The sequence below is a fragment of the Chelonia mydas genome, chromosome 15 (genome assembly GCF_015237465.2).
Source record: "Chelonia mydas isolate rCheMyd1 chromosome 15, rCheMyd1.pri.v2, whole genome shotgun sequence".
Classification (NCBI taxonomy): domain Eukaryota; kingdom Metazoa; phylum Chordata; order Testudines; family Cheloniidae; genus Chelonia; species Chelonia mydas.
Genome location: NC_057856.1, coordinates 13295820 through 13321078, shown reverse-complemented (window position 1 = coordinate 13321078; position 25259 = coordinate 13295820). Strand labels below are relative to the sequence as shown.

Here is a 25259-nt window from a genome sequence, read left to right as displayed (position 1 = left end):
GAGGCATGATCCCCTGTATTGCAGAAATTCCCAGAAGCAACACCCTTCCATTCCTGCAATCCCTCAGCATGCTGGAGGTGAGGGAGCAGGGAGGGAGAATGATTTATGCAATTGCAGGGAATAAGAGGGACAGTGTGTCCTTTTTAAAAATAGCATTACTAAAACATTTTAAAACATTCCCCATGTTCTTGACCCAGACCCTGCCATCTCATTATTTATTGTATACTGTTTTTCTGGACCATTACTGTAGGTACATTAGCCGGTGTCTATGCTCAGTTGTGTCATTATTTACATATTGGCTGGTTTTCTACAAATATAAGAACCAAGTAATTTTTCAATTGTTCTTGTGTGTGTGTGTGTGTGTGTGTGTGTGTGTAGGCCAGTCTGGAGGAGGTTATGAACCAGATTCTCTGTTGCCCTCTATTTTGAGAGTCATTTAACCAGCGCAAATTGGGGGTAAAACGCTACCATTCTGATTTAGCAGCATTTTACACTCTCTTTGCACTGAAGTAAATGATTACACAAGATCCAGGGCAATCTATGTACATCACAGCACACAGCCCAGCAGAGGGCTCATCGCTCAAGCAGCCTTTGGCCTCTATATGAAGTAGCTCCACTTCATTCATGAGCCAGGATTAGATAGACCACTTCTGCGTAATTCAGTTCAAACGAGAAAACATGGTATGGAAATCATAGCACTGAGAAGAAATGGATCATTGTCTATTTAACAGTGAAAAGCAAAGGAGAAGCATTAAAGAACTAATTTATGCCAGCAACACAGATCTAAACCATGGTTTGCATTATGTGACGCGAAAAAACCAGACAAAGCCAAATACACATTTATATCAAAAAATGCAGAGGGATGCCATTTATTTGCAAATAAAAGCTCATCTTCAGGGTAGGAGTTGTGTCTTTTCTTTGGCCCCATCCTGCAAAAATACCAGTGATTAACGTTACCACCATGAATAGTCCCATTGAAATCAGTGAGACCATTCATAAGTCTTTGCAGGATCAGGGCCTATGTTCGTACAGTGCCCTGCACAAAGGGGTATCAAATCCTTACGAGAGCCTTTGAATGTTGCCATAAGATAAATATTTAATAATAATAATAATAATTAATTACTAATATAGTAAAGCAAATAACTGAGCAAAGGAAGAAATGGGAAGATCTCTGTAGGGAATCTAGGGGAGAGGGGAAACTAAACACATTAAACCCAGTAGGTGCACCAGGAATACGCTTTAACTGAATGTTTAGTTGCCAAAATTATCTGCAGACAGCAGCCCCAGTTTTTGAGTGCTGCGGTCCCTTTAAGAATCTGGTCCGGCACAGATCACATGAGCAGCATTTCAGAGCACAGCGAGGGGGACTTGCTGCAGGCTCTCTTCTCTTCAGCTCCATTTTGCAGCAGCAGCAGCAGCAGCCGCCGCTACCGCCGCCGCCGCCGAGGAAGCAGCAGCTACAGGCTGAGATTAACGATTTAGTAGAAAGGGAAAGTTCTTTGCAAGGATTCAAGATGCCCATGTTTGTTGTTAACACCAACGTGAGCAAGGATGCAGTGCCCGAGAGCCTGACTGGGGAGATCACCCAGCAGCTAGCAAAGGCTACAGGCAAACCTGCCCAGGTGAGTTCAGGGGGGCAACCCTCCTCCTCCTCCCACCCCCAGGGGCATGTAGGTAACTTGCATGCAGGAAGGGCAAACTGTACAACGTAAGGACGTCGTAGCTAGCCTGAATCCTTGGTCCTGTTCTCCTGGATGCTTCCTTTCTAGCCTAGAGGAAACGGAAATGAGTCTCTTGTAACGAGTCTCCGTGTAAAAGGGAGACCTCTAATTTCTGCTGCTGCAGGCAGCTTTGAGGTCAGTCGGTCGCCTGGGAGTGCAGCGAGACAGGGTGGAAGGACTGAGTGAGCACATGGAGGCTTGCTGGCGTGGCCCGGGGGAGGGGGAGTTGGTTTCTTCTCCTCCTCTGCCAATGGAATAACTGAATGTGCGTCTGACCAATATGTAGAAGTGACACTGCACAATGAAGCCCGTCTCCCTCGTGGGCAAGGCCAGGGTGTTGGTTCTTTAGGTGCAGGAGTGGGTTCTCGCATGCTTAGCTTCTAGAAAAGCAAATGAGAGAGCTCTCAGAGTAACAGCCGTGTTAGTCTGTATTTGCAAAAAGAAAAGGAGGACTTGTGGCACCTTAGAGACTAACCAATTTATTTGAGCATAAGCTTTCGTGAGCTACGGCTCACTCCATCGGATGCATACTGTGGAAAGTATAGAAGATCTTTTTATACACACAAAGGATGAAAAAATGGGTATTTATCATACACATTGTAAGGAGAGTGATCACTTTAGATAAGCTATTACCAGCAGGAGAGTGGGGTCGGGGGGGAGAGAAAACCTTTTGTAGTGGTAAACACCCATTTTTTCATGCTTTGTGTGTATAAAAAGATCTTCTATACTTTCCACAGTATGCATCTGATGAAATGAGCTGTAGCTCACGAAAGCTTATGCTCAAATAAATTGGTTAGTCGCTAAGGTGCCACAAGTACTCCTTTTCTTTTTGAGATAGCTCTGTTTACCGTCGTTGTGTTTGTGGGAGGGAACTGTTCTGTTAGAATAGGTAGGTCTTCACTGTCATGGGTGTATAGATTAGGAATATTCATCATGCAAATATACTGTGTTTCTTACTAACCTGGCAAGCTCTTCTCACCAAGTATTTAGGGTGACCAGATAGTAAGTGTGAAAAATCGGGGCTGGGGGTGGGGGGTAATTGGCACCTATATAAGAAAAAGCCCCAAATATTGGGACTGTCCCTATAAAATCGGGACATCTGGTCACCCTACAAGTATTTTTCTCTATTGATGTCCACAAAAGCCGGATCTAAGTGGGCCTTTGCTATTAAAGAATGATGTGTACAGAAGACTAAAGCTATGTGAAGTCACTTCTTTCCCTTGCTGATTTGGATTGCAGTGAGGCCCAGTGGGTTGGAAAAACCTTCTGGCGTAGAGGGCAGCAATGGGTAAGAGAGAGTGTGACAGCCCCAGGTAGCTGCAGAAAATTCATCTTAAACATTTTTCTGACTGAATAGGATTTGAAACTGTATTTATTTTTATCTACTATCTAGCACATATAGAGGCTCCTGGTCCCCATAGCTCTCAAATCACTTTACAAACATGGGTATGTGGCTCCACTTAACAGATGTGTAGAGAAGCTAAGTGGCTTGCCCAAGGTCATACAGTGGCTATTATCAATGCTAGCATTATCTTTTAAATTTCCCACTTGTGCTACTATAATGGGAGCTAAAGCTTTGGGAGTATCAGAGTAGACAGCCCATTAGTGTTTTGATCACCCAGTCATCTTAACGGGCCCCTGAGCAGGGTTAGGAGATGAGGTGGCCAAAATGCCAATGGTCTTTCTCCATCAGCATGAGTTGCGGTCACGCTACTGGAGTTGTGCCAGTGTGAAATGTGAACAAAAAAGGCTAGTGTACACACCACCAGTGAATCGGTGGCAGAGCAAGCAAGAGAACAGAGTCCTCCTGACTCCCTGTCCTGTGCTAAATCTACTAGACCGCAGATGCCTTGAAATGTTATAGATTTATGGGAGCAATCTGACTGGTCAATGGCCCCCGGGATGTGCACCTGCTTACAACTTGTGCGGAAGCTAACAATTACAGCCCTCACCAATGGCTAAACATCAGCTGGCTAGACAGCGAGTTGGATGCAGGCACGAGTCTCAATGAGAAGGATCACCACACCTTTGCAGGAGGTGGTTGATGTCTTTATTTAAAAAAAGGAAAAAATGTAAGCTGGGGAGCTAAATCACTACATGTCTGACTAAGGTACTGTACTACTGTAGTGGATGCTTTAGAAATGTGTATGAATAAACACCATTTGTGCTTGCAGTAGCTAATTCCAGAAAACAAGCCTGCTCTCTGGATTCCAAGTAAATACACATCAGGAGAGCGTGGAATATTACCTGATCACTGGTTCTTGATTTGTTTCACAGTACATAGCTGTGCACATTGCAGCTGATCAGCTTATGTCCTTTGGGGGCTCCACCGATCCTTGTGCCCTTTGCAGCCTTCACAGCATTGGCAAGATAGGAGGGCAGCAGAACAAGAGCTATACCAAGCTGCTATGTGACCTGCTCACTAAACAGCTGCACATACCTGCAGACAGGTAAGGCTGCACCAGAGTGACATTCCAGTTAACCGCTTATCTAAAATTACTTTTTTGGATTCTTTATTATGCTCTCTGGTTGTCTGTTGTTGCTTTTCGCACCTGAGGTGTTGTTTTTCCCCCCCACACACACCTGAGGGTGTTTTTTTTTCAGCTTTATTTCAGTAAAATACTGCAAATACGGCTCTTTCATAAGACTCCTAACTGAAAAAGTCCTTCATCATGCAAGCCTTTTACTAAAGAACTGAATCTATTTTGAGTAGGGAGTTACAACTGTTCTAAAATCTGAAAGGTGTGTGCTGGTGCCATTAATTGGCTTTTTCTGGATTGATGTGTTTCAGGCTGGCTCTCAGTGTTTCCAGACTACTGTATCCCTTTCAGGAGTCTGATTTGTCTTGTGTACCCTCAAGTTTCACCTCACTTAAAAACTACTTGCTTACAAAATTAGACATAAAAATACAAAAGTGTCACAGTACACTGTTACTGAAAAATAGCTTACTCTTATTTTTACCATATAATTATAAAATCAATTGAAATGTAAATATTGAATTTACATTTCAGCATATAGTATATAGAGCAGTATAAACAAATCATTGACTATATGAAATTTTAGTTTGTACTGACTTCACTAGTGCTTTTTATGTAGCCTATTGTAAAACTAGGCAAATATCTAGATGAGTTGATGTACCCACTGGAAGACCTCTCCGGGTCCCTGGTTGAGAACCACTTGGCTAATAGACTAATTCTAATCCCGAATGGCTGACTAATGCAGTATAATCTGACCCTCAGGGTTTAGGGTGAAATATGATGAACATATGTATAATATTCATTGGGCCCCCCCCCCCCCTTTCTGGGGGGGCATGAAGGGAGATCATTGGGCAGATTGGGGACCCAGAAGAATGCAGGCACTTGGCAAACAGCTGCAGTTCTGTCAGCCAGCAAGGGAGTAGAGCAGCTGTGCTCCGTGGCAAACAGCAGGAGGAAGCTGCTGCTGCCTATGCCTGGAGAAGCGGGGAGCTGCAGGCAGCCAGGAGAGTCCATTTGGTTTTGGCAAAAGGTTGCAGCACTCAAGAGCTCAAACCTTTTGATCTCTCCTGCAGTTCCAGACATGTCACTAAAATGACGTGTTTTTAACTAAGAGCTTGGAAATGCAAGAAAGAAAAGGCAGTGTGCTGGAGGTTGCGAGCCTTGGCAAACCCAGCTTTCCAGTGCTTGGTAAAGTATTGGAGGAGGGAAGTTGTGGGTGGTGCAGCTTCTGGGCTTAAGCCAAAATTTACTGGTAAAGATCTTGCTAGCTTTTCTAAAAATTTAAAAATGGAAATGTGAAACCAATCCCTTGGAGGGTGGGAGGGGGAGTGATATTCCTTCCCCTTCTCTTCCCTCCCCCAGTTTCCTATACAAGTAATAATGGATAGCTTTCATGCACTAAGCATCTAACATTTGTCATGGTCAACATTTCTACCTTTTTTTTTTTGTTTGTTTTTTTAAACAGAGTCTACATCAACTATTATGACATGAATGCTGCTAATGTGGGCTGGAATGGTTCCACCTTCCAATAGGGCACTCCCATGTGAGCAAAGAGGCTATTCCTGGACCTGCACATCTCCTGCCTATTAGCAGACCATGGCACAAATTGCCCTTCCCTGCATTTTGTGCACTGTCACGGATGACTGTTCCTTGCTAGTGTGTTCACATGACTGTTTAACATTCCTTTTGTTTTCTATATGTAGAAAATAAATAATAAAGATTTAGAAGTGGCATGGCGTGAGCTCTTCCTTTAGGATCGGGGAGGGAGTTTGGCTAGCCTAACAAAACAAGTGTTTTTCTGTCTCTTTGAACCACTGTGTCCTAGGAACAAGGATGAGGCCAAATAAGTCATATTAGTTTTCAATGACTCAAAGTGCAAATGATTCAGATTGATGACTGGCACCAGTGGTGGTTAGAATGAGCTCTTACTCTTCCAAACATCGTAGGACTGGGCATGTATTTACACAAGACTTGTAAATACATGCACAATCTTATGACGCTTGGAAGAGTAATATTGCTGCCTTTCAAAATTAAGAAAATGAAATGGCTGCCAGCTCCTGGCATTTCTGTGGAGGCTGCCTTGCCATCCTTGGGATTTCAGGGGAAGGGAGTCACATCAGAGGATTTGTTCAGTTAAGAAATCTGCTTTAAGTATAGAGCATTCACCAGCAATCAAAATGGATGTAGCACACTTCTTTGTTCCTTCTTAATTCCATATTGTGTAGCGCATGAAGGTAAATCTTAAATGCATTGTAATCCAGGTGTCCTTTCAGTGCCCATTTTGTAGGGGCAATGTTCAAATCTGTGTCTAACTCTCTCACCTGTGCACACTCTCATTGGCTGGGTAGGTGCACAAGAATGTTCTTTAGCTGGCAGCGGCACATGCCTTGCAAAATTCTACTTGCCCATTGGCTTGAGCTGGCATAAGAACATAAGCACGGCCATACTGGGTCAGACCAAAGGTCCATCCAGCCCAGTAGCCTGTCTACTGACAGCGGCCAATGCCAGGTGCCTCAGAGGGAGTGAACCTAACAGGTAATGATCAAGGGATCTGTCTCCTGCCATCCATCTCCACCCTCTGACAAACAGAGGCTAGGGACACCAGTCCTAGCGTATTTCACTCGCCCATCGGAAGCCGATACAAAGGACGATCCCTTCTCGGAAGGGTTGCTGAGTAAAGCCTGGTGCGGGCAGGCTCTCCTGGGCAGCCGAGGATTCGGGCAGGGCCCCTGTTGTTGCCGCCCAGCCCCAGACCCCGGCAGGTGCTGTGCAGGGGTGACCAGCCTGTGCCTTGGGAGGCTGCCAGCTGAGGTGTGGCCGGGCCGACGGCGAGGAGGGGGCTGTTCAGGGGAGACGACCTGGCTGGGGCCTGGCCCCGTAACCCGTACGCTCTGTGACAGGCCAGAGCCCGAGGCACATTAAACAACTGCCCCTGCCAGACGGGGCCGAGGGTGGAGCCTGGCCTGGCCACAGCCTGGAGGCAGGCTGAGCTGCCCAAGGGCACCCGCCGCCTCTTCGCGCCTCCCAGGCTGTAGGGGGCGATGGCGGCCGCCGGGCTCTAGCTGTGCAAATCTCAGTCGCGAACGTAGCTACTGCGCCGGCTGACGTCATCTGAGAGCGCCCGTAGCGGGGGAGGTGGGGGTGCAGGATCCGGAAGTAGGGCTGCGGTACCATGGCGCTTTTCCTCATCAACAGGTAAGCGGGAAAGAGAGAGAGAGGGGTCGGGTCGGGTCGGGTTGGGGGGGTCGGGAGAAGAACGGAGCCCGCGGGAGGGCGCGGCGCGTGGAGCAGAGCACGAGGAGGCGGCGGCGGCGGCAGACAGGCCCACGTGTGTCGGGGGAGGGGCGGCGCTGCTGGGCCTGTGGTGGGCGACCCGCGGGTGTGGAGGAGACGGACTCCGCCGACAGCGGGTATCGGGGGCGTTGCTGCTCTGCCAGGCTGGGCAGGGATTCGTAACGCAGCGTTACTCCTGCAACTCATCCACGTTACATGAAATCGTATTTCACACTGTGTATGGGGGGATCCACCCCATTCCCGACCCAAACGCGCAAAGCAGCCCCCCAGAATCACGAGATTGTCTTAAAAATCCTGAGATCGTCTTAATTCATGAGTTCTTGTGGTTTGCTGTCAGGTTTTGGAGCCGTCAGGCTGCACCTGTGTCATGTTTTCAATATTTTCTCTAGGGTCATAAGACTTTGTTTAAATGGCTGCGTTACCGTGGTTAATACAAGATTACAAAAGGAAGTACTCTTAATTGGCTACAAAGATGTAGACTAGAGCAGTGCTTCTTAATCAGAGGTACATGTAGCCCTGGGGGTACACAGGTCTTCCTTGAGGTACATCAACTCATCTAGATATTTACCTGGTTTTACAATAGGCTACATTAAAAGCACTAGTGAAGTCAGTAGAAACAAAAATTTCATACAATTACTTGTTTATGTTGCTCTATATACTAAAATGTAAGTACAGTATTTATATTCAAATAGATTTATTTTATAATTATATGGTAAAAATGAGAAAGTAAACAATTTTTTGGTAATAGTGTGCTTTGGCACTTTTTTGTATTTTTATGTTTGATTTTGCAAGCAAGTAGTTTTTAAGTGAGGTGAAACTTGGGGGGTATGCAAGACAAATCAGACTCCTGAAAGAGGTACAGTAGTCTGGAAAGATTGAGATCCACTGGCCTAGATTATTGTGCCTTCTTACGATATCTAGTTGACTGTGAAACTGAATTTTGTTGCTTTTTCTCTGCCAGTAAAAATGTGAAAAGGGTGGTTACAGCCTTGTTGTAGTGCTTGCTGTGGTATGTTTAAAGCGTTCTCTTTGTGAAATATTCAGATACCTTGGCGGTGAGGACGATGCTACTGAGGACCGGTCACAGGCCCTGTTAGAACGGCTGCGGGAACAAGCTAGAGCCAGGCAACTGAAAAAGCAGCAGCAGGTGCCTTTGCCTTCTGATGAGTTAAAACAAAAGAAAACAGAAAATGAACTCCACCAGAAGCTCAGAAACTCTGGATTTGATTCTGAAAATGAATCACAGAGAGAGGCAAAAAAGAGGAAGAGAGGACACAGTGGTGAGGGTTCCTGTGGAGAAGGGGAAAAGAAGCTGAAGAAGAACCACCAAGTGAGCAGTGATTCTGAGAAGCCTTCAGCAGGGGCAGATTCTGGCCTAGCTGGTGAGGCTGCCAATGGCTACATTCCAGCTAAGAAGAAAAAGAAAGAAAATGGGAAAAAATCAAGTCTACCTCAAAAGAAAATTGAAGCAGGTGAAAGCAAAACTGAAAGTGTAGGATTTAATTGTTAAAATTCAATGTCAAATTTTTTTTTATTTTAGAAGAAAGTGCAAAATTCTGACCTTCTGGGTCTGGTTTACAACTGGAACCTGAAAATTGGTGTGTGAGGGTAGGGGGGCATGCACATAAGTATGGAAAGTTAACCACTGATTTAACGGTATCAAAGGGCAGTTAGAGCTACATCAACCTTAGGATTGGAAAGAGAGATGAGAATATAAGTGGATTTTTAGATCCTAGAAAGCCTAATTAGTAAAAATACTTCCAGTTTTTTAATCTGTCCCTCTGTCTCATTTTTAGCATTTTATTCCCTCTACCAATATTTCAGATCTTGACGAAAACAATAGACAACAGGACGATAAAAGTAAATTGAAGAGACACCAAGCTGCGAGGAAGAAGGAGAGGGACATTCCAACAGAAATTGGGACAAATGGAGCTGAAATTGCTGAGAAAGACAGTAGTGAAGAAGTGAAAGGGAATCAAAGCACAAAGGAGCAAGTGTGGATACCTACTTTGAATGAAAAAGCAACACCTCCACCCTCTAGTTTGTTGGTTCTGGGAGGGTATGACAAAAGAGCAGTGCAGAAGGTAACCAACTCGCCAGGGATTTTGTTCTGATTGTGTTATTTGGGTGAGAGAAGGAGTATTCTGACATGCTTTATAAGTAGCATTGTCAGGCTTTATGGTAGAAGTCATTTAGTTAATACAGAGATTACTAGCCTTTCTAAATAAATAATTTTTTTCCCTATAAAGGATAAAGTATATTTTAAACAAGAGTCTTACACAAAAAATAAAATAGTGTTACTGACTATACCATCTGCTTGATAAATTTAAAACAATGCTGACTGTAATCCTGATGTATAATAATACATGGTTGACTGCCCTTTCATTTCAATTTGCTCTTCAAATGTTTTACTGTTTTTCATTTTTTAATGGTATGGTCAGTGTGTCAGGTCCCAATCCTGAAAACTCTTTGTTCAGATACTAAACTTTTAATTGTACAAGTGCAGAGATGCACAGTTTTGGCCTATCTTCAAGCCTGTAACTTGCTGCTTGTGTGTTACTTTGAGAGAATATGTTAACATTTTCTACAGAAAAGTTCATATCCTCTTAAGTCTGAGTGCATAAAATCTTGCCCCAATAATTATTTTTAAAATACTGAATACTAATTAGTTACTGATTGTGTTACACTAACTTTTTCCCCTGGATTAAAGGAACTTCAACTTCAGGCCAATTGCTGAGAATCTCTATTTCAGGATTCATTCACTTTTTGTTTCCAGGTTCAGCCCATCCTACCACAGTGGCTTGCTCAACCCAAGCTGGTCCATAAACACATAAAACAGAACCTAGTTCCAATCCAGGAGGTTCCAGGAATCCATCCCAAACTGCTAAAGAAGCTGCAAATGAATGGAATAGAGTCTTTTTTCCCAGGTACCTTTAATATTTTGTTTGGTCTCTCTCTCTTTTTTTTTTAATCAGCTAACTTCTCCAATATTCAAACCGCTCATGTCCTGTGTTTGTGTATGATATAAAGAACTTACTAGAAAATCAGGGCTCTGGGGCATGCTTGAGATAAGTGATTTTTTGGGGGGCGTGGAAACAAATTCCAAAATTTCCCAAAAGCTGACAAGAATATGATACTTTAGCCAGTGTGGTATGGATTTGTTAACTTTAAATTAATTTAAACCAATATGTAAAGTGGTTACTTAGGGACCAGTCATCTTCACTACCAGAGCTGGATGGAGAGAAGAATTAGGTACCTATATGACAGGTTTCAGAGTAGCAGCTGTGTTAGTCTGTATCCGCAAAAAGAAAAGGAGGACTTGTGGCACCTTAGAGACTAACAAATTTATTTGAGCATAAGCTTTTGTGAGCTACAGCTCACTTCATCGGATGCATGTAGTGGAAAATACAGTGGGGAGATTTTATATACACAGAGAACATGAAACAATGGGTGTTACCATACAGACTGTAACAAGAGTGATCAGGTAAGGTGAGCTATTACCAGCAGGAGAGCGGCGGCGGGGCGGGGGGGACAACACGGGACTTTTGTAGTGATAATCAAGGTGGGCACGTTCTTGTCAACTGCTGGAAATGGCCCACCTTGATTATCACTACAAAAGGTTTCACACACACACACCCCAGCCCTCTCCCCCGCCCCCCTTTGCTGGTAATAGCACACCTCAGTGTCACAGACTGATCCATCTTAGAAAAAACTTGCTGTTCCATACTTGGATATGAGGTGGAGCTGAGGTATTCCTGTGTATATGTAGAGGTTCTGACATAGGCTAGGTAGGGACAAACCTCTATAAAATCTCTACTGGAAGGTCTTATTGGTAGCATGTATGTTGCACATTGTTGATTTGATTAAGACAAAGGAATGAAAACAAACGTAGAATTATTACAGTGGGTTAAAGCATTAACCTTTCACTTTTAAAGATTTAACTAATTTACATCTGTGATCTGGATTTATCAGGTCTTAGTCTGCATCAGAAGACCATCAAAGGACTGCAGCTCTAGCTCAGACGTTTTCTATTTTAAATTATTTCACTGTTTAATATTTTGCTGTGCTAGAACATATAGCAGAGTGTAATGAGTTGCTGGTATGCTATCCTCAGTTACTCTCCTTATGTCAATCACAGATTCTTATACTTTGAGGTCCAGAAACCCCTGTGTTCAGTTTATCGTATACACTGGCAGGAAATAAGTTCAATCATGTACTGCTTGTACTGTCCATGTAAATAGTTTTATACTATTAATCAAGAAAAAGCTAAACCATAATATGCTGTGAGGAAGAGGCTCATAGATGATTTGTTAGTGGATATTTAGTTCAAAGCTGGCTAATAAGCCAGAGCTATCCAAAGGAGAAGGGGGAGAAGTCACAGGTTTCAGTCAAAGCTTTTGTCCTGAATAATTTGCTCTTGCTTCATTTGTAACTTCTCCTCAAGGACCCAGAGCTACAGGAAGCTGGGCACCATCAGCTCCTACTGAAGTTGATGTGAGTTGGGAGCATTTAGCCCCTTGCAGGACTAGCTCCAGATGAGAGCAAGAACCATCTTTTTAGGCAGAGAGTACACAGCTGCCCTCAGCCTTGAAGGAACAGACTCTGTGCTGTCTCCCAGTGAAAGGAAGATTTTAAAAAATACTAAATAGTTATGTGGTTATTCTTGTTAAACTCCTGCCTAAGATCATTCTGTTCACACTTTCATCACCTTGATACATAGGCAAACAAGAAAAAAATATATAATGAGCTACAAGGAGGTGCTAAGTTCGGATTTAGGGACAGCTGAATTACTTTTATAGGGAAACCCACATAATCATTGCCTAGATCTAGTCAGGGCTCACTTTCAGAATCAATAAATTGATTTAATCTTTTGTTTATAGCCCGTTAAAAAAGACCCTGATGAAAAGATGTGAAACAGCTTCCAAAATGAATTGGGGTTCCCCTTGAGTAGTGAAGAGCTCTTTTGAACTCTAGATCTTCCATATTTGCACCAGAAAACCTAACTTAACAGCAGGGAGAACACAAGGCTTTCCAAGTCACAGAAAGAGATGACATTGTACAGTTTTTAATAGCAATTGACGGATAGACTTTGGCCAGGTTGTTGCTTTTTACTGATCCTCATTTTCCTTTTGTTCAGTTCAGAGGGAGGTGATTCCTGCCATTTTGGAGAGTGCATCCAGTGGCTTTTTGGTAGGGAGGGGAGGATGCCAGCCCAGCGATATCTGTGTCTCGGCCCCTACAGGCAGTGGTAAAACATTGTCTTTCGTCATCCCTGTGGTACAGGTGAGTTCAGCCAAGGTGTATAGTTGTAACAGAGAGGGCCACAGTTGCCTTTGTTTCTCAGCAGGGCTGTAAAATGGAAGCCTCTTGAGGTAGGTAAGAAAGTCAGGAAGAAACACCAACAAAAGCACTGAGGCTTAGAACTGCAGAGTTGCCTAGATACAATTCCCATTAACTTCAGTGCCCCATCCAGCTTTCGTGGCCAAAGAACATAACGTGAGGAGTTGAGGAAGACCGCGGGGAATAAATGAATTAGTAAATGTTGGGGGATTATGAGGATGCCGCCCACTTGCCCAGACTGGGCACAGAGACCCCACTAGCTTTCAAGTGCTCATATGGCCTTTGTTTTGGCAGGCTCTGTTACAACGAGTGGTTTGCCAGGTGCGAGCTCTGGCAGTTTTGCCCACCAAAGAACTGGCACAGCAGGTAAGAGACTTTTTTTCCTTCCTTTCTCTAAGCTGAATTTAAGTCAAGTGAAAGGCTGGTGCTTTAAACCCACTGCCCGAACACATGTGATTTCTACCATGTGAAGTAGGTTGAAGACTAACTGGGTTTGATGCTGGTGAACATAACAGAAAGCATTGTCATAAACAACTGTCAAAATAGCTAACAAATCCCATCTCCCCTCTGCAGGTGAGTAAAGTATTCAACATCTACACTGATGGGACAGGTCTGAAGGTTGTTTTGGTTACTGGGCAGAAATCTTTCAGGAAGGAGCAGGAGACTCTTGTCCAGAGAACGTAGGTTAAATATGCTTTTGGATAATGTTTTACAGCTCAAATGTCTCAACCCCTTATCTCAGTGCATAGAGAGGTTGAAGTGTAGGCTATTGCATCACGTGTTAGGTTGCATCACGTTAGTTTTTCTGAACACTAGGTTCATATACTGGATATTGTTTAAAATCTCTGCTTGCCAGAATGCTAGGAGCAGCGTTTTTCTAAAGTTTTGTTAGCTTTAGTAGGATAGAAACACGTTACCTGTGACTTTGAGTATGAACTGCTATTTACGCAATAGAGTCTGTCCTTGGGATCAGCAGCCCCACTCGGGGGTGGGGGAAGAAGTGGCTATGTCTGTCAGTTGCATCTTCAGGAATCAAATTGGTCATGAAATTGGAAGGGTGGAGGATGTCCCTCCTTACTGGGGTCCTTAGCACTTCGTGCTTTCTGCTCTTGTCTGGTGTTATAAGATCTGTCTCTTTTCGGAGCTGATTGGTTTTTTAACCACTGCCCCAGGAAATTCTTTTGTTCTCCTGTGACTGCTTTGTAGGTTTGCTGTTTGTTCGGCCTGGGTTTCGGTTCTGTCCTCTTATTTTATCTTCGCAATTAGGTTCTCCAACACAGACACACCTGCTTCTAAGAGAACCTGGGATTGGGGCAATGGTGATGGCCTGCAGCCCACATTATAACACTGGCTAAAAAAAGGGTTACACACCAGATAATTTCCAATTATTTAACCATGAAACATTCTCCAAATCTGTCTGAAATAAGCTAGTTCTCCATCTCAGCTCTCCAGAGCAAAGCATGGCCTCGAGTATCCTACATACACGTTCTTTAATGTAAATGATATATTTGACTTCTTATTCCTCAATTAAGTGAAGTGAGAAAGGAAAGCAAAAAAAAGAAAACCAGGTACTGGTTGGTCACAGGAACATGTTACATTGACCTCACTATACTGTGCACAGCAGGAAGCAGCTGGGTGACAGGACATTTTGTCTTTTCAGAGTGATGGGTTACTGCAGTCTGGCTGATATCATTGTGGCCACACCTGGACGACTTGTGGATCATATTGACCAGACTCCAGGGTTCAGCCTGAGACAACTTCGCTTTCTGGTGAGTTAAAACAATCAGATCTACTGAGCTGATTATCACAAGGCTCTTTGTGTCTATAATTCCTACTCTACATCTTTTTGTACTTCTGGTGCATATACACATCCATGTATAGGAACTGCCATGCCATTCAGATTATTGGTCCATCTAATCCTAGTATCTGCCTCTGGAAAAGGCATTTTATGTAAATACCTGGAGGGGAAAAAATCTACAAAAATAAAACTTAAAGGGTCTAACTTCAACAATCAAAACCAAGATTTCACAGTAAATTATCAAATTTATAATAACTCACCAGCATATCGGAGTATGCACTGGGGTCACATTTATTTGGTGCCTTATTTATTCAAGGTATCCAAGATCTGATTTCCCTTATGTCATTTAAAGCCACGTGGTGTTTATTAGCCAATGGATTTAAGTTAAACCAAATCTATTTATCATATGGGACTCAAGGTTGCCCTTCGGTTTGGCCACTGAATATAACAAAACAAGATTGGATCTTTTTCTAAAAGATATGATCTAGGAATTATTTTGGAGAAGTTCTTTGTTATACAGGAGGTCAGACTAGATGGTCACAATGGTTCCTTCTGGACTTGGAATCTATGTATCAGGTAGTTAGATGCCTATGCAAGGACCCAAATGTAGGATTCAGCTCCCATATTAAAACTGTGCTTTTTTTTTTTTTTAAGCGAAGTAGTTTGGCTGATTAGAAATGTATGCATATACACAAGGATAGTGTGTGTGTGTGCATGCGCGTGCACTCTCCTTTCTATCATTTGTTTATCCCAAGCAGAAATGTCTTCTGCCTGTTATAAAGAGTGGGGTTTAATGTATTCAGGAGGAAAGCTACAGCACCAAAAGGAGCCTAACAACAAGGGCTGTTTCTGTCTGAGTGCAGATTATAGATGAAGCTGACCGTATGATAGATGACATGCACCAGAACTGGCTGCATCAAGTGGTAAAAGCAGTGTTCCGAGCCGAAGAGGACTCTGGCACCAACATGCTTTTCCAGAGGACAGAACCGGGACCTGTAACGGCAGCCAGGTAACTTGGAAAATGCACTCTGCTGAATCAGTACTACAGAGGAGGACTCCAGGTTACGCCTCTATTCAGTGCTGGTGTTTTGTTGTCTGCTCCATTTGGATGTTGATTTTTGTGTACGCTCCAATACTCATTCAGTTAGAAAACATACTGCTAATCAAGTCTGCTGTTTTTCAGTGGCTTGAAAATGCAGATAGCAAAGAGCTGATGCTAGGAATTGACCCATGCTTTTTAAAGTGAACTTACCAACTGGATCTATTGATCCTTTCTCCAGCTAGATTAGGGTGGTATTAAAGAAACCAAAAATGTGCAAAACTTTGAGGATCAATCGCTATGTTTTTATAGCTGGCTGAGTTGCTCCAGAACTATCACAGCTCCCCTATAAGGAGATTGGCAGAATGTTTGCTGGACCACCCCTGAGCTATTCATCTGTAGTTGCTGTTTCTATGTAGCATCATAGACATGCATGGCCTTTCTCAGAATACATACAGGCAGGTTACCTGCCCAGAACAGGGTTAAGACAGAATAACAGGAGGAGAAAATTGAAGGAGGGGTTGAGGTAGGGTTAGGACCAAGGCGAAGACACGAAGGTTGCCTGTTCACTTGGGAAGCTGGTGTGTGCACTGGGGGAAGGATGGGGGGCTTACAGGTTTTTTTTTTAGTTGATATTAACTGCTTTTATGAACTAATTAGAGCACTAGCAGTATAAGCAAGCTTAAAGGGGCAGGGGGTTGCAAAGTGACTTGCAGAAAGTGGATTGGGTCAGGAAGAGAGTTCCAGGAAGAGTTAACGACGTCTCAGATTTTTCAGATGTTGTTAGAGGGGAGGAGTAAAATGTGACATTCCTCCTGTCTGCCGTAATGCTCAATGCCTGCACACTATCTGTCTCAGCACCTGCTGTCCCCAGATACCACTACAGAAGTTGCTGTTCTCAGCCACACTGACTCGGAACCCAGAGAAACTGCAGCAGCTGGGCTTGTACCAGCCTCGCCTCTTCACATCTGTCTACTCTGAGAAACAAGCCGCCACAGCTGGGACAGAAACAGAACAGGATGCTGAAAAGAAATACTCTCTCCCTGAGGGACTTTCGGTAAGGTGATTTATCCTCTCGCAGCCATGGAAGGTATCTTGCTGGGCAGCTTTCCAACAGGGAAGGAGCGTGAATAGGTTACATCTGAAGAACACATCAGACTCAAAGCAGCTTGATCTGCTTCTGGAAATAGGGTTACATTTTCCCTTAATTTTATCCCATGAATAAAAGCATTTCTTCCCCAGGCAGCCTTGCATTACTGAGGATCAGGAGGAGAAATGGTTAAGAGAACAGATAGGTCCTACATATGTAGCTCTACATATGCATACCTGTTGATGGATCTCCACCTGTTCATCTCAGAACAGGGCTTTTTTACACAGATACTCCTTTAAAAGAGGATGAGAAGCACCATCAGCACTAAGGAGTGCGATAATAAGATAAGAGTAATACATAGCACTTACATCACACTTTCCAGGTGTAGATCACAAAGTGTGTAGCAAAGACAAGTATACATCATTATCTTCTTTTAGAGATTGGGAAATTGAGGCACAGTGTTGTTTTTGCCTGACGTTGCACCGTGTATCAGTGTCAGAGACAAGACTAGAACACAGGTCTCCTACCTCAGTCCTGTGTTGTCTTCAACCTTTGGAGAGGTTGAAGTGTTGTCTACCTTCCCTGTATAACTTGTCCCAAAGGAGATGGCACTGTGGGATCAGTTATCTGTAATAGTGAATGTGTTTGTAAGTAAGAAGCTCAGACAAGTAGGTTTGGGGAAAGAGTCCATGTGAAGAGCAACATTTTTAAAATTTACTGTTTTCTTCTCTGTCCCCTACAGCAATATTATGTACCTTGTAACCTGAATTCCAAACCTTTGTTCCTCTTGTATTTCATGCTGAGAATGAAATTTACCCGGGTGCTCTGTTTTACCAACTCCAAGCAGACTTCCCACAGGTGAGTTCATTGATGGGGTACTTACTATGCGTACCTATATCAGTCAATAGGGTAAATTCATGACTCTGTTTTATCTCCCCACCCACTTCCAAATAGATTGTTCTTACTGATTCAAGCCTTTGGTGGAGTGAATGTAGCTGAGTTCTCTTCCTGGCTGACTCCAAGTGAGAGACAGAGGACCCTGAAGGAATTTGAACAGGGGAAGATACAACTGTGAGTGTCTCAGATGAGTGTGTGTATGTGTGGTTGGGGGGTGGTTTCAGTACTGACCCACGCTACTTCCAGTGTAGAGGTTTCAGAGTAGTAGCCGTGTTAGTCTGTATCCGCAAAAAGAAAAGAAGTACTTGTGGCACTTTAGAGACTAACAAAATTATTTGAGCATAAGGTTTTATGAGCTACAGCTCACTTCATCGGATGCATGTAGTGGAAAATACAGTGGGGAGATTTTATATACACTGAGAACATGAAACAACGGGTGTTACCATACAGACTGTAAGAAGAGTGATCAGGAAAGATGAGCTATTACCAGCAAGAGAGCCGGGGTAGGAGGGGGACCTTTTGTAGTGATAATCAAGGTGGGCCATTTCCAGCAGTTGACAAGAACGTGTGAGAAACAGTGGCGGGGTGGGAGGAATAAACATGGGGAAATAGTTTTACTTTGTGTCATGACACATCCACTCCCAGTCTTCATTCAAGCCTAAGTTAATTGTATCCAGTTTGCAAATTAATTCCAATTCAGCAGTCTCTCATTGGAGTCTGTTTCTGAAGTTTTTTTGTTGAAGAATTGCCACTTTTAGGTCTGTAATGAGTGACCAAAGAGATTGAAGTGTTCTCCGACTGGTTTTTGAATGTTATAATTCTTGATGTCTGATTTGTGTCCATTTATTCTTTTACATAGAGACTGTCCAGTTTGGCCAATGTACATGGCAGAGGGGCATTGCTGGCACATATCACATTGATAGATGTGCAGGTGAACGAGCCTCTGATAGCGTGGCTGATGTGATTTGGCCCTATGATGGTGTCCCCTGAATAGATATGTGGACACAGTTGGCAACGGGCTTTGTTGCAAGGATAGGTTCCTGGGTTAGTGTTTTTGGTGTGTGGTTGCTGGTGAGTATTTGGTTCAGGTTGGGGGGCTGTCTGTAAGCAAGGACTGGCCTGTCTCCCAAGATCTGTGAGAGTGATGGGTCGTCCTTCAGGATAGGTTGTAGATCCTTGATGATGCGTTGGAGAGGTTTTAGTTGGGGGCTGAAGGTGACGGCTAGTGGCATTCTGTTATTTTCTTTGTTGGGCCTGTCCTGTAGTAGGTGACTTCTGGGTACTCTTCTGGCTCTGTCAGTCTGTTTCTTCACTTCAGCAGATGGGTATTATAGTTGTAAGAACGCTTGATAGAGATCTTGTAGGTGTTTATCTCTGTCTGAGGGGTTGGAGCAAATGTGGTTGTATCGTAGAGCTTGGCTGTAGACAATGGATTGTGTGGTGTGGTCTGAATGAAAGCTGGAGGCATGTAGGTAAGCATAGCGGTCGGTAGGTTTCCGGTATAGGGTGGTGTTTATGTGACCATCACTTAGCACCATAGTGTCCAGGAAGTGGATCTCTTGTGTGGACTGGTCCAGGCTGAGGTTGATGGTGGGATGGAAATTGTTGAAATCCTGGTGGAATTCCTCAAGGGCTTCTTTTCCATGGGTCCAGATGATGAAGATGTCATCAATATAGCGCAAGTAGAGTAGGGGCATTAGGGGACGAGAGCTGAAGAAGCGTTGTTCTAAGTCAGCCATAAAAATGTTGGCATACTGTGGGGCCATGCGGGTACCCATAGCAGTGCCGCTGATTTGAAGGTATACATTGTCCCCAAATGTGAAATAGTTATGGGTGAGCACAAAGTCCAGCCACCATGTTTGCCATGACATTATCGGGTATACAGTTCCTGATGGCGTGTAGTCCATCTTTGTGTGGAATGTTGGTGTAGAGGGCTTCTACATCCATAGTGGCTAGGATGGTGTTTTCAGGAAGATCACCGATGGATTGTAGTTTCCTCAGTGGTGTCTCGAAGATAGCTGGGAGTGTTGGTAGCATAGGGCCTGAGGAGGGAGTCTACATAGGCAGACAAACCTGCTGTCAGGGTGCCAATGCCTGAGATGATGGGGCTTCCAGGATTTGCAGGTTTATGGATCTTGGGTAGCAGATAGAATACCCCTGGTCGGAGTCCCCCCCCCCCCCCCCCCCCCCCCCCGCTCTCCTGCTGATAATAGCTCACCTTACCTGATCACTCTTGTTACAGTCTGTATGGTAATACCCATTGTTTCATGTTCTCTGTGTATATAAAATCTCCCCACTGTATTTTCCACTACATGCATCTGATGAAGTAAGCTGTAGCTCACAAAAGCTTATGCTCAAATAAATTAGTTAGTCTCTAAGGTGCCACAAGTACTCCTTTTCTTTTTCCAGTGTAGAGAGAGTAGTGGAAACATGTATGTAATAAAACAAACTCATCTGCAAAACTGAACTTACAAAATCCAACTTGTGAACTAAGTGGGAGGCTTAGGCTACGTAAACACTACAGCGTACGTCGGTATAAGTTATGTCGCTCAGAGATGTAAATAAGCACCCTCCCTGAGCAACGTAAGTTACGCTAACATAAGCACCAATTTAGACAGCACTATACTGGCGGGAGAGCTTCTCCCACTGACATAGCTACTGCCACTCGCAGGAGCTGGAATAATTAAGTTGACGGAAAAGCCTTCTCCGTCAGTTTAGAGCACCTGCACTAGGAGCATTACAGCGATGCAGCTGCACTGCTGTAAGCTCTGTAGTGTAGCCATAGCCTGAGACTCACATTTTCTGAATTGTGCTGGTGCATTTGTGTGCATTTATTGCAATTTTTTGTACAGTTGAGCTACTTGTGTGTGCAAATAGCCTCTTAGAATCTAGCTGCTAAGTTGCATGAGCCTTTCTGCTGTTCAGGTTTTTATTGGCACATCATAGAAAATGGATGCCGCTTTACTGCGGGGGCTATAAGGAACAAAAGTAATGTAATCTAACAGCAAGAACCTGTTAGACTAACTGTCTATATTTTTGTTCCCAGGTCTGTCACTAATTTGCTGTGACCTGAGGTATACCACTTAATCATGTGCTTCAGTTTCTTAAATACTGATGGGGCACTGAGTACTCACTGCCTGACAAGTGTCCTTGAGAACCTTTCATGAAAGGGGAAACATATTAAAATACATTTTTTTTTAATACAGACCTCTCTTTGCAGTGGCTGTTTGGCTGTCCTGTCTTGAATGCTTTGAGCATGAACATTTGGGTGCATTTTCAATATGGTTTGTCAGCATTTAGCTCCCAATTACTTTGATAGGAGTCGCCTGGCTAAAAATTCCACATAGCGTGCTGTTAATATTCTCTGTAGCTACCAAACCTGGAAACTCCAGTGGTGTCATGGTTTATGTCAATAGAAAAAAATCCTCCAGAAGTGCTTAGCACATCACTGGAATGGATTTTCCCCGCAAGTGTCTAATATGGCTGGTATAGCTAATAAATCTGTGGTGTGATTCGTGGTACTATCTTATGCTCCAAAGACCCAGCCCTCTGTGTGTCTGGCTAGCTTGATTAGGGAGATTAGTAACATATTGTGAGCTGCTCCTTATCCATTTACCAGAATTTGCAGTGTCATTGGGCAATGGCTTTATGCCATGCAACAGACCTGGAAATGAACGCTACTTGTTTTTTTTTCTTTAAAACTTAAAACAGGTTAATCAGCACAGATGCCACTGCTCGAGGGATTGATGTTAAAGGAGTGAAGTGTGTGATAAACTATGATGCCCCTCAGTTCATCAGGACTTATATTCACCGGTGAGTGGCTGAGGAATAAAAAGAAGAAACGTGAATTCGGATTATGACCTCTCTCTTTTGGATGTGGCTTTTTAGACGTTAAAGCATTCTTCACGTACACAAAAAATGTATGTGGTGTGAAAAGTTTCTTAATACCATTGCAATAGAGCTGTTCGTTCAATATGAAAGCGGTTGTTCAATCAAAATTAAGCCTGTAGAGTCACTGTAGTGACACAAGGCCAGTCTAAATTAGGGCTGCTTCCTACTATACCAGGCCTAATTTATAGAAAATGTGGGTATTGCCCTGGACGGTCCCAAACACTGATGGCCTGATTTTCAGAAGCGCTGAGGGCCCCAACTCCAGTTGAAATAAGTGAGGACTGGAGGGTCAGCACTTCTGAAGATCAAACCCTGAAATGTTAACCTTTTGTGTTTATGTACAGGAGGCCTACTTATACTGATGGTACTTATAGAAATAATCTGAATAGTCCTCTTCAGGTCTCAAGAACTCCTGTTGGGGCAAGGTGGGAAGGAATGTGCTGCAGCTGAGGGGGGAGGAGATGGACAGTTAAACCAACATTGAGGTTGGCCTCCTTTATCTGATTTCAGAGTTGGAAGAACAGCTCGAGCTGGAAAGGTGGGATTAGCATTCACCATGCTCCTGAAAGTGCAGGTGAGTCATAGTCCTGGCAGCAATTCTGAAGTGAAGCACAGCAGAGTGGTGAGGAGGATGGGGTTAACGTAATTTTCCTCCATCCATTCACGTGCAGTCCAGTTCTGTGTACAGGTACTTTCCCTTCAGTGGTATCTGTACAGCACATTTTTCATAGACACTACTTTAATTACTCTTCATTGGTTGTGAAGATGTCCTGGCGTGGCTGTATTGAGTATGAATTCTTAGTGTTGCATACCGCATTGCATGAAGGGAGGTAGCCACACCATCCCCCTTCACACACTGAAAGCAGTATGCCTAAGCTGCCAGATTTTGTGCTGAAAATGAACCGTTGATTTCCTGCCAGCATTCCAGGAACTCTGTTGCATTCCAGGCCTCGTGTGTGAATTCTTCAGGAGTTTGGGGAGACCGCAAACCCAGTTTTTAAGCATAAAAGTTAGGTCTTCTCAGAATTGAGCTTATATTTGGTTGTGAAGTTTATTCACTAGTAATTTCCAAACTAGATGGAGCCTCCCAGACTTGCTCAGTTCCCAGGCTCATGGTCTGACAGTTGTGGTGAAAAGATGAAGGGGGCAGCACCCACTTTCCTGAGTCTCCTCCTCCCCTTAATTTTCTGTATCTGTTTGTGATACAGGAGCGGAAGTTTTTGCAGATGCTGAGGGATGCTGGCACCCCAGATCTGGAGAAGCAGCTGGTGAAGAGCGAGTATTTAAATCCATTGTTGCAGCAATATGAGGAAGCACTGTCCAAGCTCCAGAAAACTGTCAAGGTAACCGCAACAGTGAAGAGCTGCAGTATAAAATTCAGCTGCACAAAAAGCTCATTGTAACCTGCTGCAGACTTGAACGTCAATTAGTGTTCAGTGTCTTTTCTGTTAACCTTGGAGATCTATTGAGATGCTTGAGCCAGTAGAGAACAGAAGGGCCCTGTGTTGAAAGCACAGTAGGCATTACTTATTTTACTGCCTTTCTGCAGATCTGTTGATTTCCTCTAGTGCCCTGGGGATTTGAGGGCTGGTAGGAGGAAGACAGAATAACTATGTGCAGAGGCTGAACCTTCTGTCAGATCAGAATTTGAGACACAATTCACCCAACTTGCAAATTGCATAGCTATGTTTTGAACTTTCAAGGAAAAGGGGTTCCATTTGCTGACCCTCCATTAGACAGGAGTTCTTTCATCTGTAAACAGAACATCATTGTCCTTACCAGCTAAGCCTAAGAGCAGTCACACATGGTAACTGATCTGGGGGGAAGCTACTGCTCTAGTACTTTGTGGAGAATCCTAAAACTAAAGTCAAGAGATTGGCGACCTGTCCCTGCAAAATAGATGGCTTTGGTGTCCAGATTCTGGACTTTAGCAGTGCTGGGGAAGTGGAGAGAAGGGAAAGAAAATGTGTCAAATTCAGCTGCATTTCTGCCTGTTTGATACAGTTTGTGCACAGCTGTGTGACCCTGTGACCCAGGCTCTGAGTATCTGCAGTCACCTTCTTTGTCTTAACAGGATGAGCGAGCACAGAAACGAGCATGAGAGAGCCCAGGAGAGAAGACTGATGTATATTTTCCATGGCACTGAAATCAAGCCAGGACTTATCACGTTTTTGCTGTTAATGGCAAGTGTCAGGGTAACAGTGCAGCTCCAGAGCCGATGGATTAGCTGCCCAACCTCCTAGTCAAAAGGCTAAATTGTCACCTTGCCAACAGGCATTGTGGACCTCACAGAGTGTGTACAGCCCCCTTCCATTCTGAGGGAACTGGCACCAAAGCTCCGATCTCAGTTTGAACAAATATTCTTTGCAGGGGAACGCTCTCTCCTGTCCTATTGGTATATTGAAAACTGCCAACAGTAAATAGAACATCCTACCTTCTTAGAGTGTGCATCTGATGGAGCTTCCAGTTATCAAATTTGATGGGGCCAGGCCCCTCTTGGCTTTGCCTGTGGATCATTTCGACAAAGACAATTGTTCCTTCTCCTTTGCTGCAGACACATGATCTGTATCTGCAAAGTGCATCAAAAGCCGTACCATGTATGTAGCAGACTGCTGTCAATTCAAGAACTGTTCCAGGCTGGGGGTGGAGAAAAAGGATGACTTAAATTTTGAAATAAAGAGTAACTTTAAAAAATATGGTTTTGTTTTCTTGTAAAGGATGGTTCAGAGTAAGTAAAGGAGTTTTTAGAGTGAACTAATAGTTGTTCTGGGTCCCTCATACCAACCTTTATTCCCCCTTTATCAAGTCAGGCCCGTGGTCATAGTTCCTGTTGGAAACACCAGCAGGGTTATCAGTCTAACTTACACCATTAATTATGCTGAAGTTTTACTGTTTACTAGGGCTGTCAATTAATCGCAGTTAACTTACGTGATTAACTCTAAAATTAATTGGGATTAATCACACTGTTAAACAATACAATACCAATTGAAATTTATTAAATATTTTTGGATGTTTTTTCTACATTTTCAAATATATTGATTTCTATTACAACACACAATAGAAAGTGTACAATGATCACTTTATTTTTATTACAAATATTTGCACTGTAAAAAACAAAACAAATAGTATTTTTCAATTCACCTCATACAAGTACTGTAGTGCAATCTCCTTATGAAAGCTGAACTTACAAATGTAGAACTGTTTTATTTTTGAATGCAGTTTTTTTTATACAATGTAAAACTTTAGAGCCTACAAGTCCACTCAATCCTACTTCAGCCAATCGCTCAGACAAACAAGTTTGGTTAAAATTTGCAAGAGATAATGCTGCCCGCTTCTTGTTTACAGTGTCACCTGAAAATAAGAACAGACATTCACATGGCACTTTTGTAGCCAGCGTTGCAAGGTATTTACATGTTAGATATGCTAAACACGATGCGTATGCCCCTTCATGCTTCGGCCACCATTCCAGAGGACATGCTTCCATGCTGATAATGTTCGTTAAAAAAATAATGCATTAATTACATTTGTGACCGAACTCCTTGGGGGAGAATTTTGTCTCCTGTTCTGTTTTACCTGCATTCTGCCATATAGTTCATGTTATAGCAGTCTTGGATGATGACCCAGCACACGTTCATTTCAAGAACACTTTCATAGCAGATTTGGCAAAACACAAAGAAGGTACCAATGTGATATTTCTAAAGAGAGCTACAGC

At 43.5% G+C, this 25259-nt stretch overlaps 2 protein-coding genes across 3 annotated transcripts; both read left to right on the top strand.

Annotated features, from left to right (window-relative positions):
- Nucleotides 1-1323: 1323 nt before the first annotated feature.
- On the top strand, nucleotides 1324-5929 carry MIF (macrophage migration inhibitory factor). 2 transcript variants are annotated; one of them, XM_043529396.1, is made up of 4 exons: nucleotides 1324-1414; nucleotides 1453-1622; nucleotides 3999-4171; nucleotides 5664-5929. In XM_043529396.1, exons 1-4 carry the CDS (start codon nucleotides 1336-1338, stop codon nucleotides 5728-5730), a joined length of 489 nt encoding a protein of 162 aa, XP_043385331.1. In that variant the 5' UTR covers nucleotides 1324-1335; the 3' UTR covers nucleotides 5731-5929. The 2 variants fall into 2 exon arrangements, with proteins under 2 accessions (XP_043385331.1, XP_007063833.1); XM_007063771.4 differs by having other exon boundaries at nucleotides 1339-1622.
- Nucleotides 5930-7213: 1284 nt separating this feature from the next.
- On the top strand, nucleotides 7214-24508 carry DDX51 (DEAD-box helicase 51). Its single transcript, XM_037878787.2, has 16 exons — nucleotides 7214-7393; nucleotides 8537-8964; nucleotides 9317-9576; nucleotides 10269-10419; nucleotides 12630-12775; nucleotides 13127-13198; nucleotides 13406-13512; nucleotides 14493-14601; nucleotides 15494-15639; nucleotides 16528-16726; nucleotides 17502-17617; nucleotides 17714-17830; nucleotides 21368-21469; nucleotides 22058-22121; nucleotides 22756-22890; nucleotides 23622-24508. The coding sequence occupies exons 1-16, from the start codon at nucleotides 7371-7373 to the stop codon at nucleotides 23646-23648; spliced, it is 2202 nt and encodes a 733-aa protein (XP_037734715.1). The 5' UTR covers nucleotides 7214-7370; the 3' UTR covers nucleotides 23649-24508.
- Nucleotides 24509-25259: the final 751 nt, after the last annotated feature.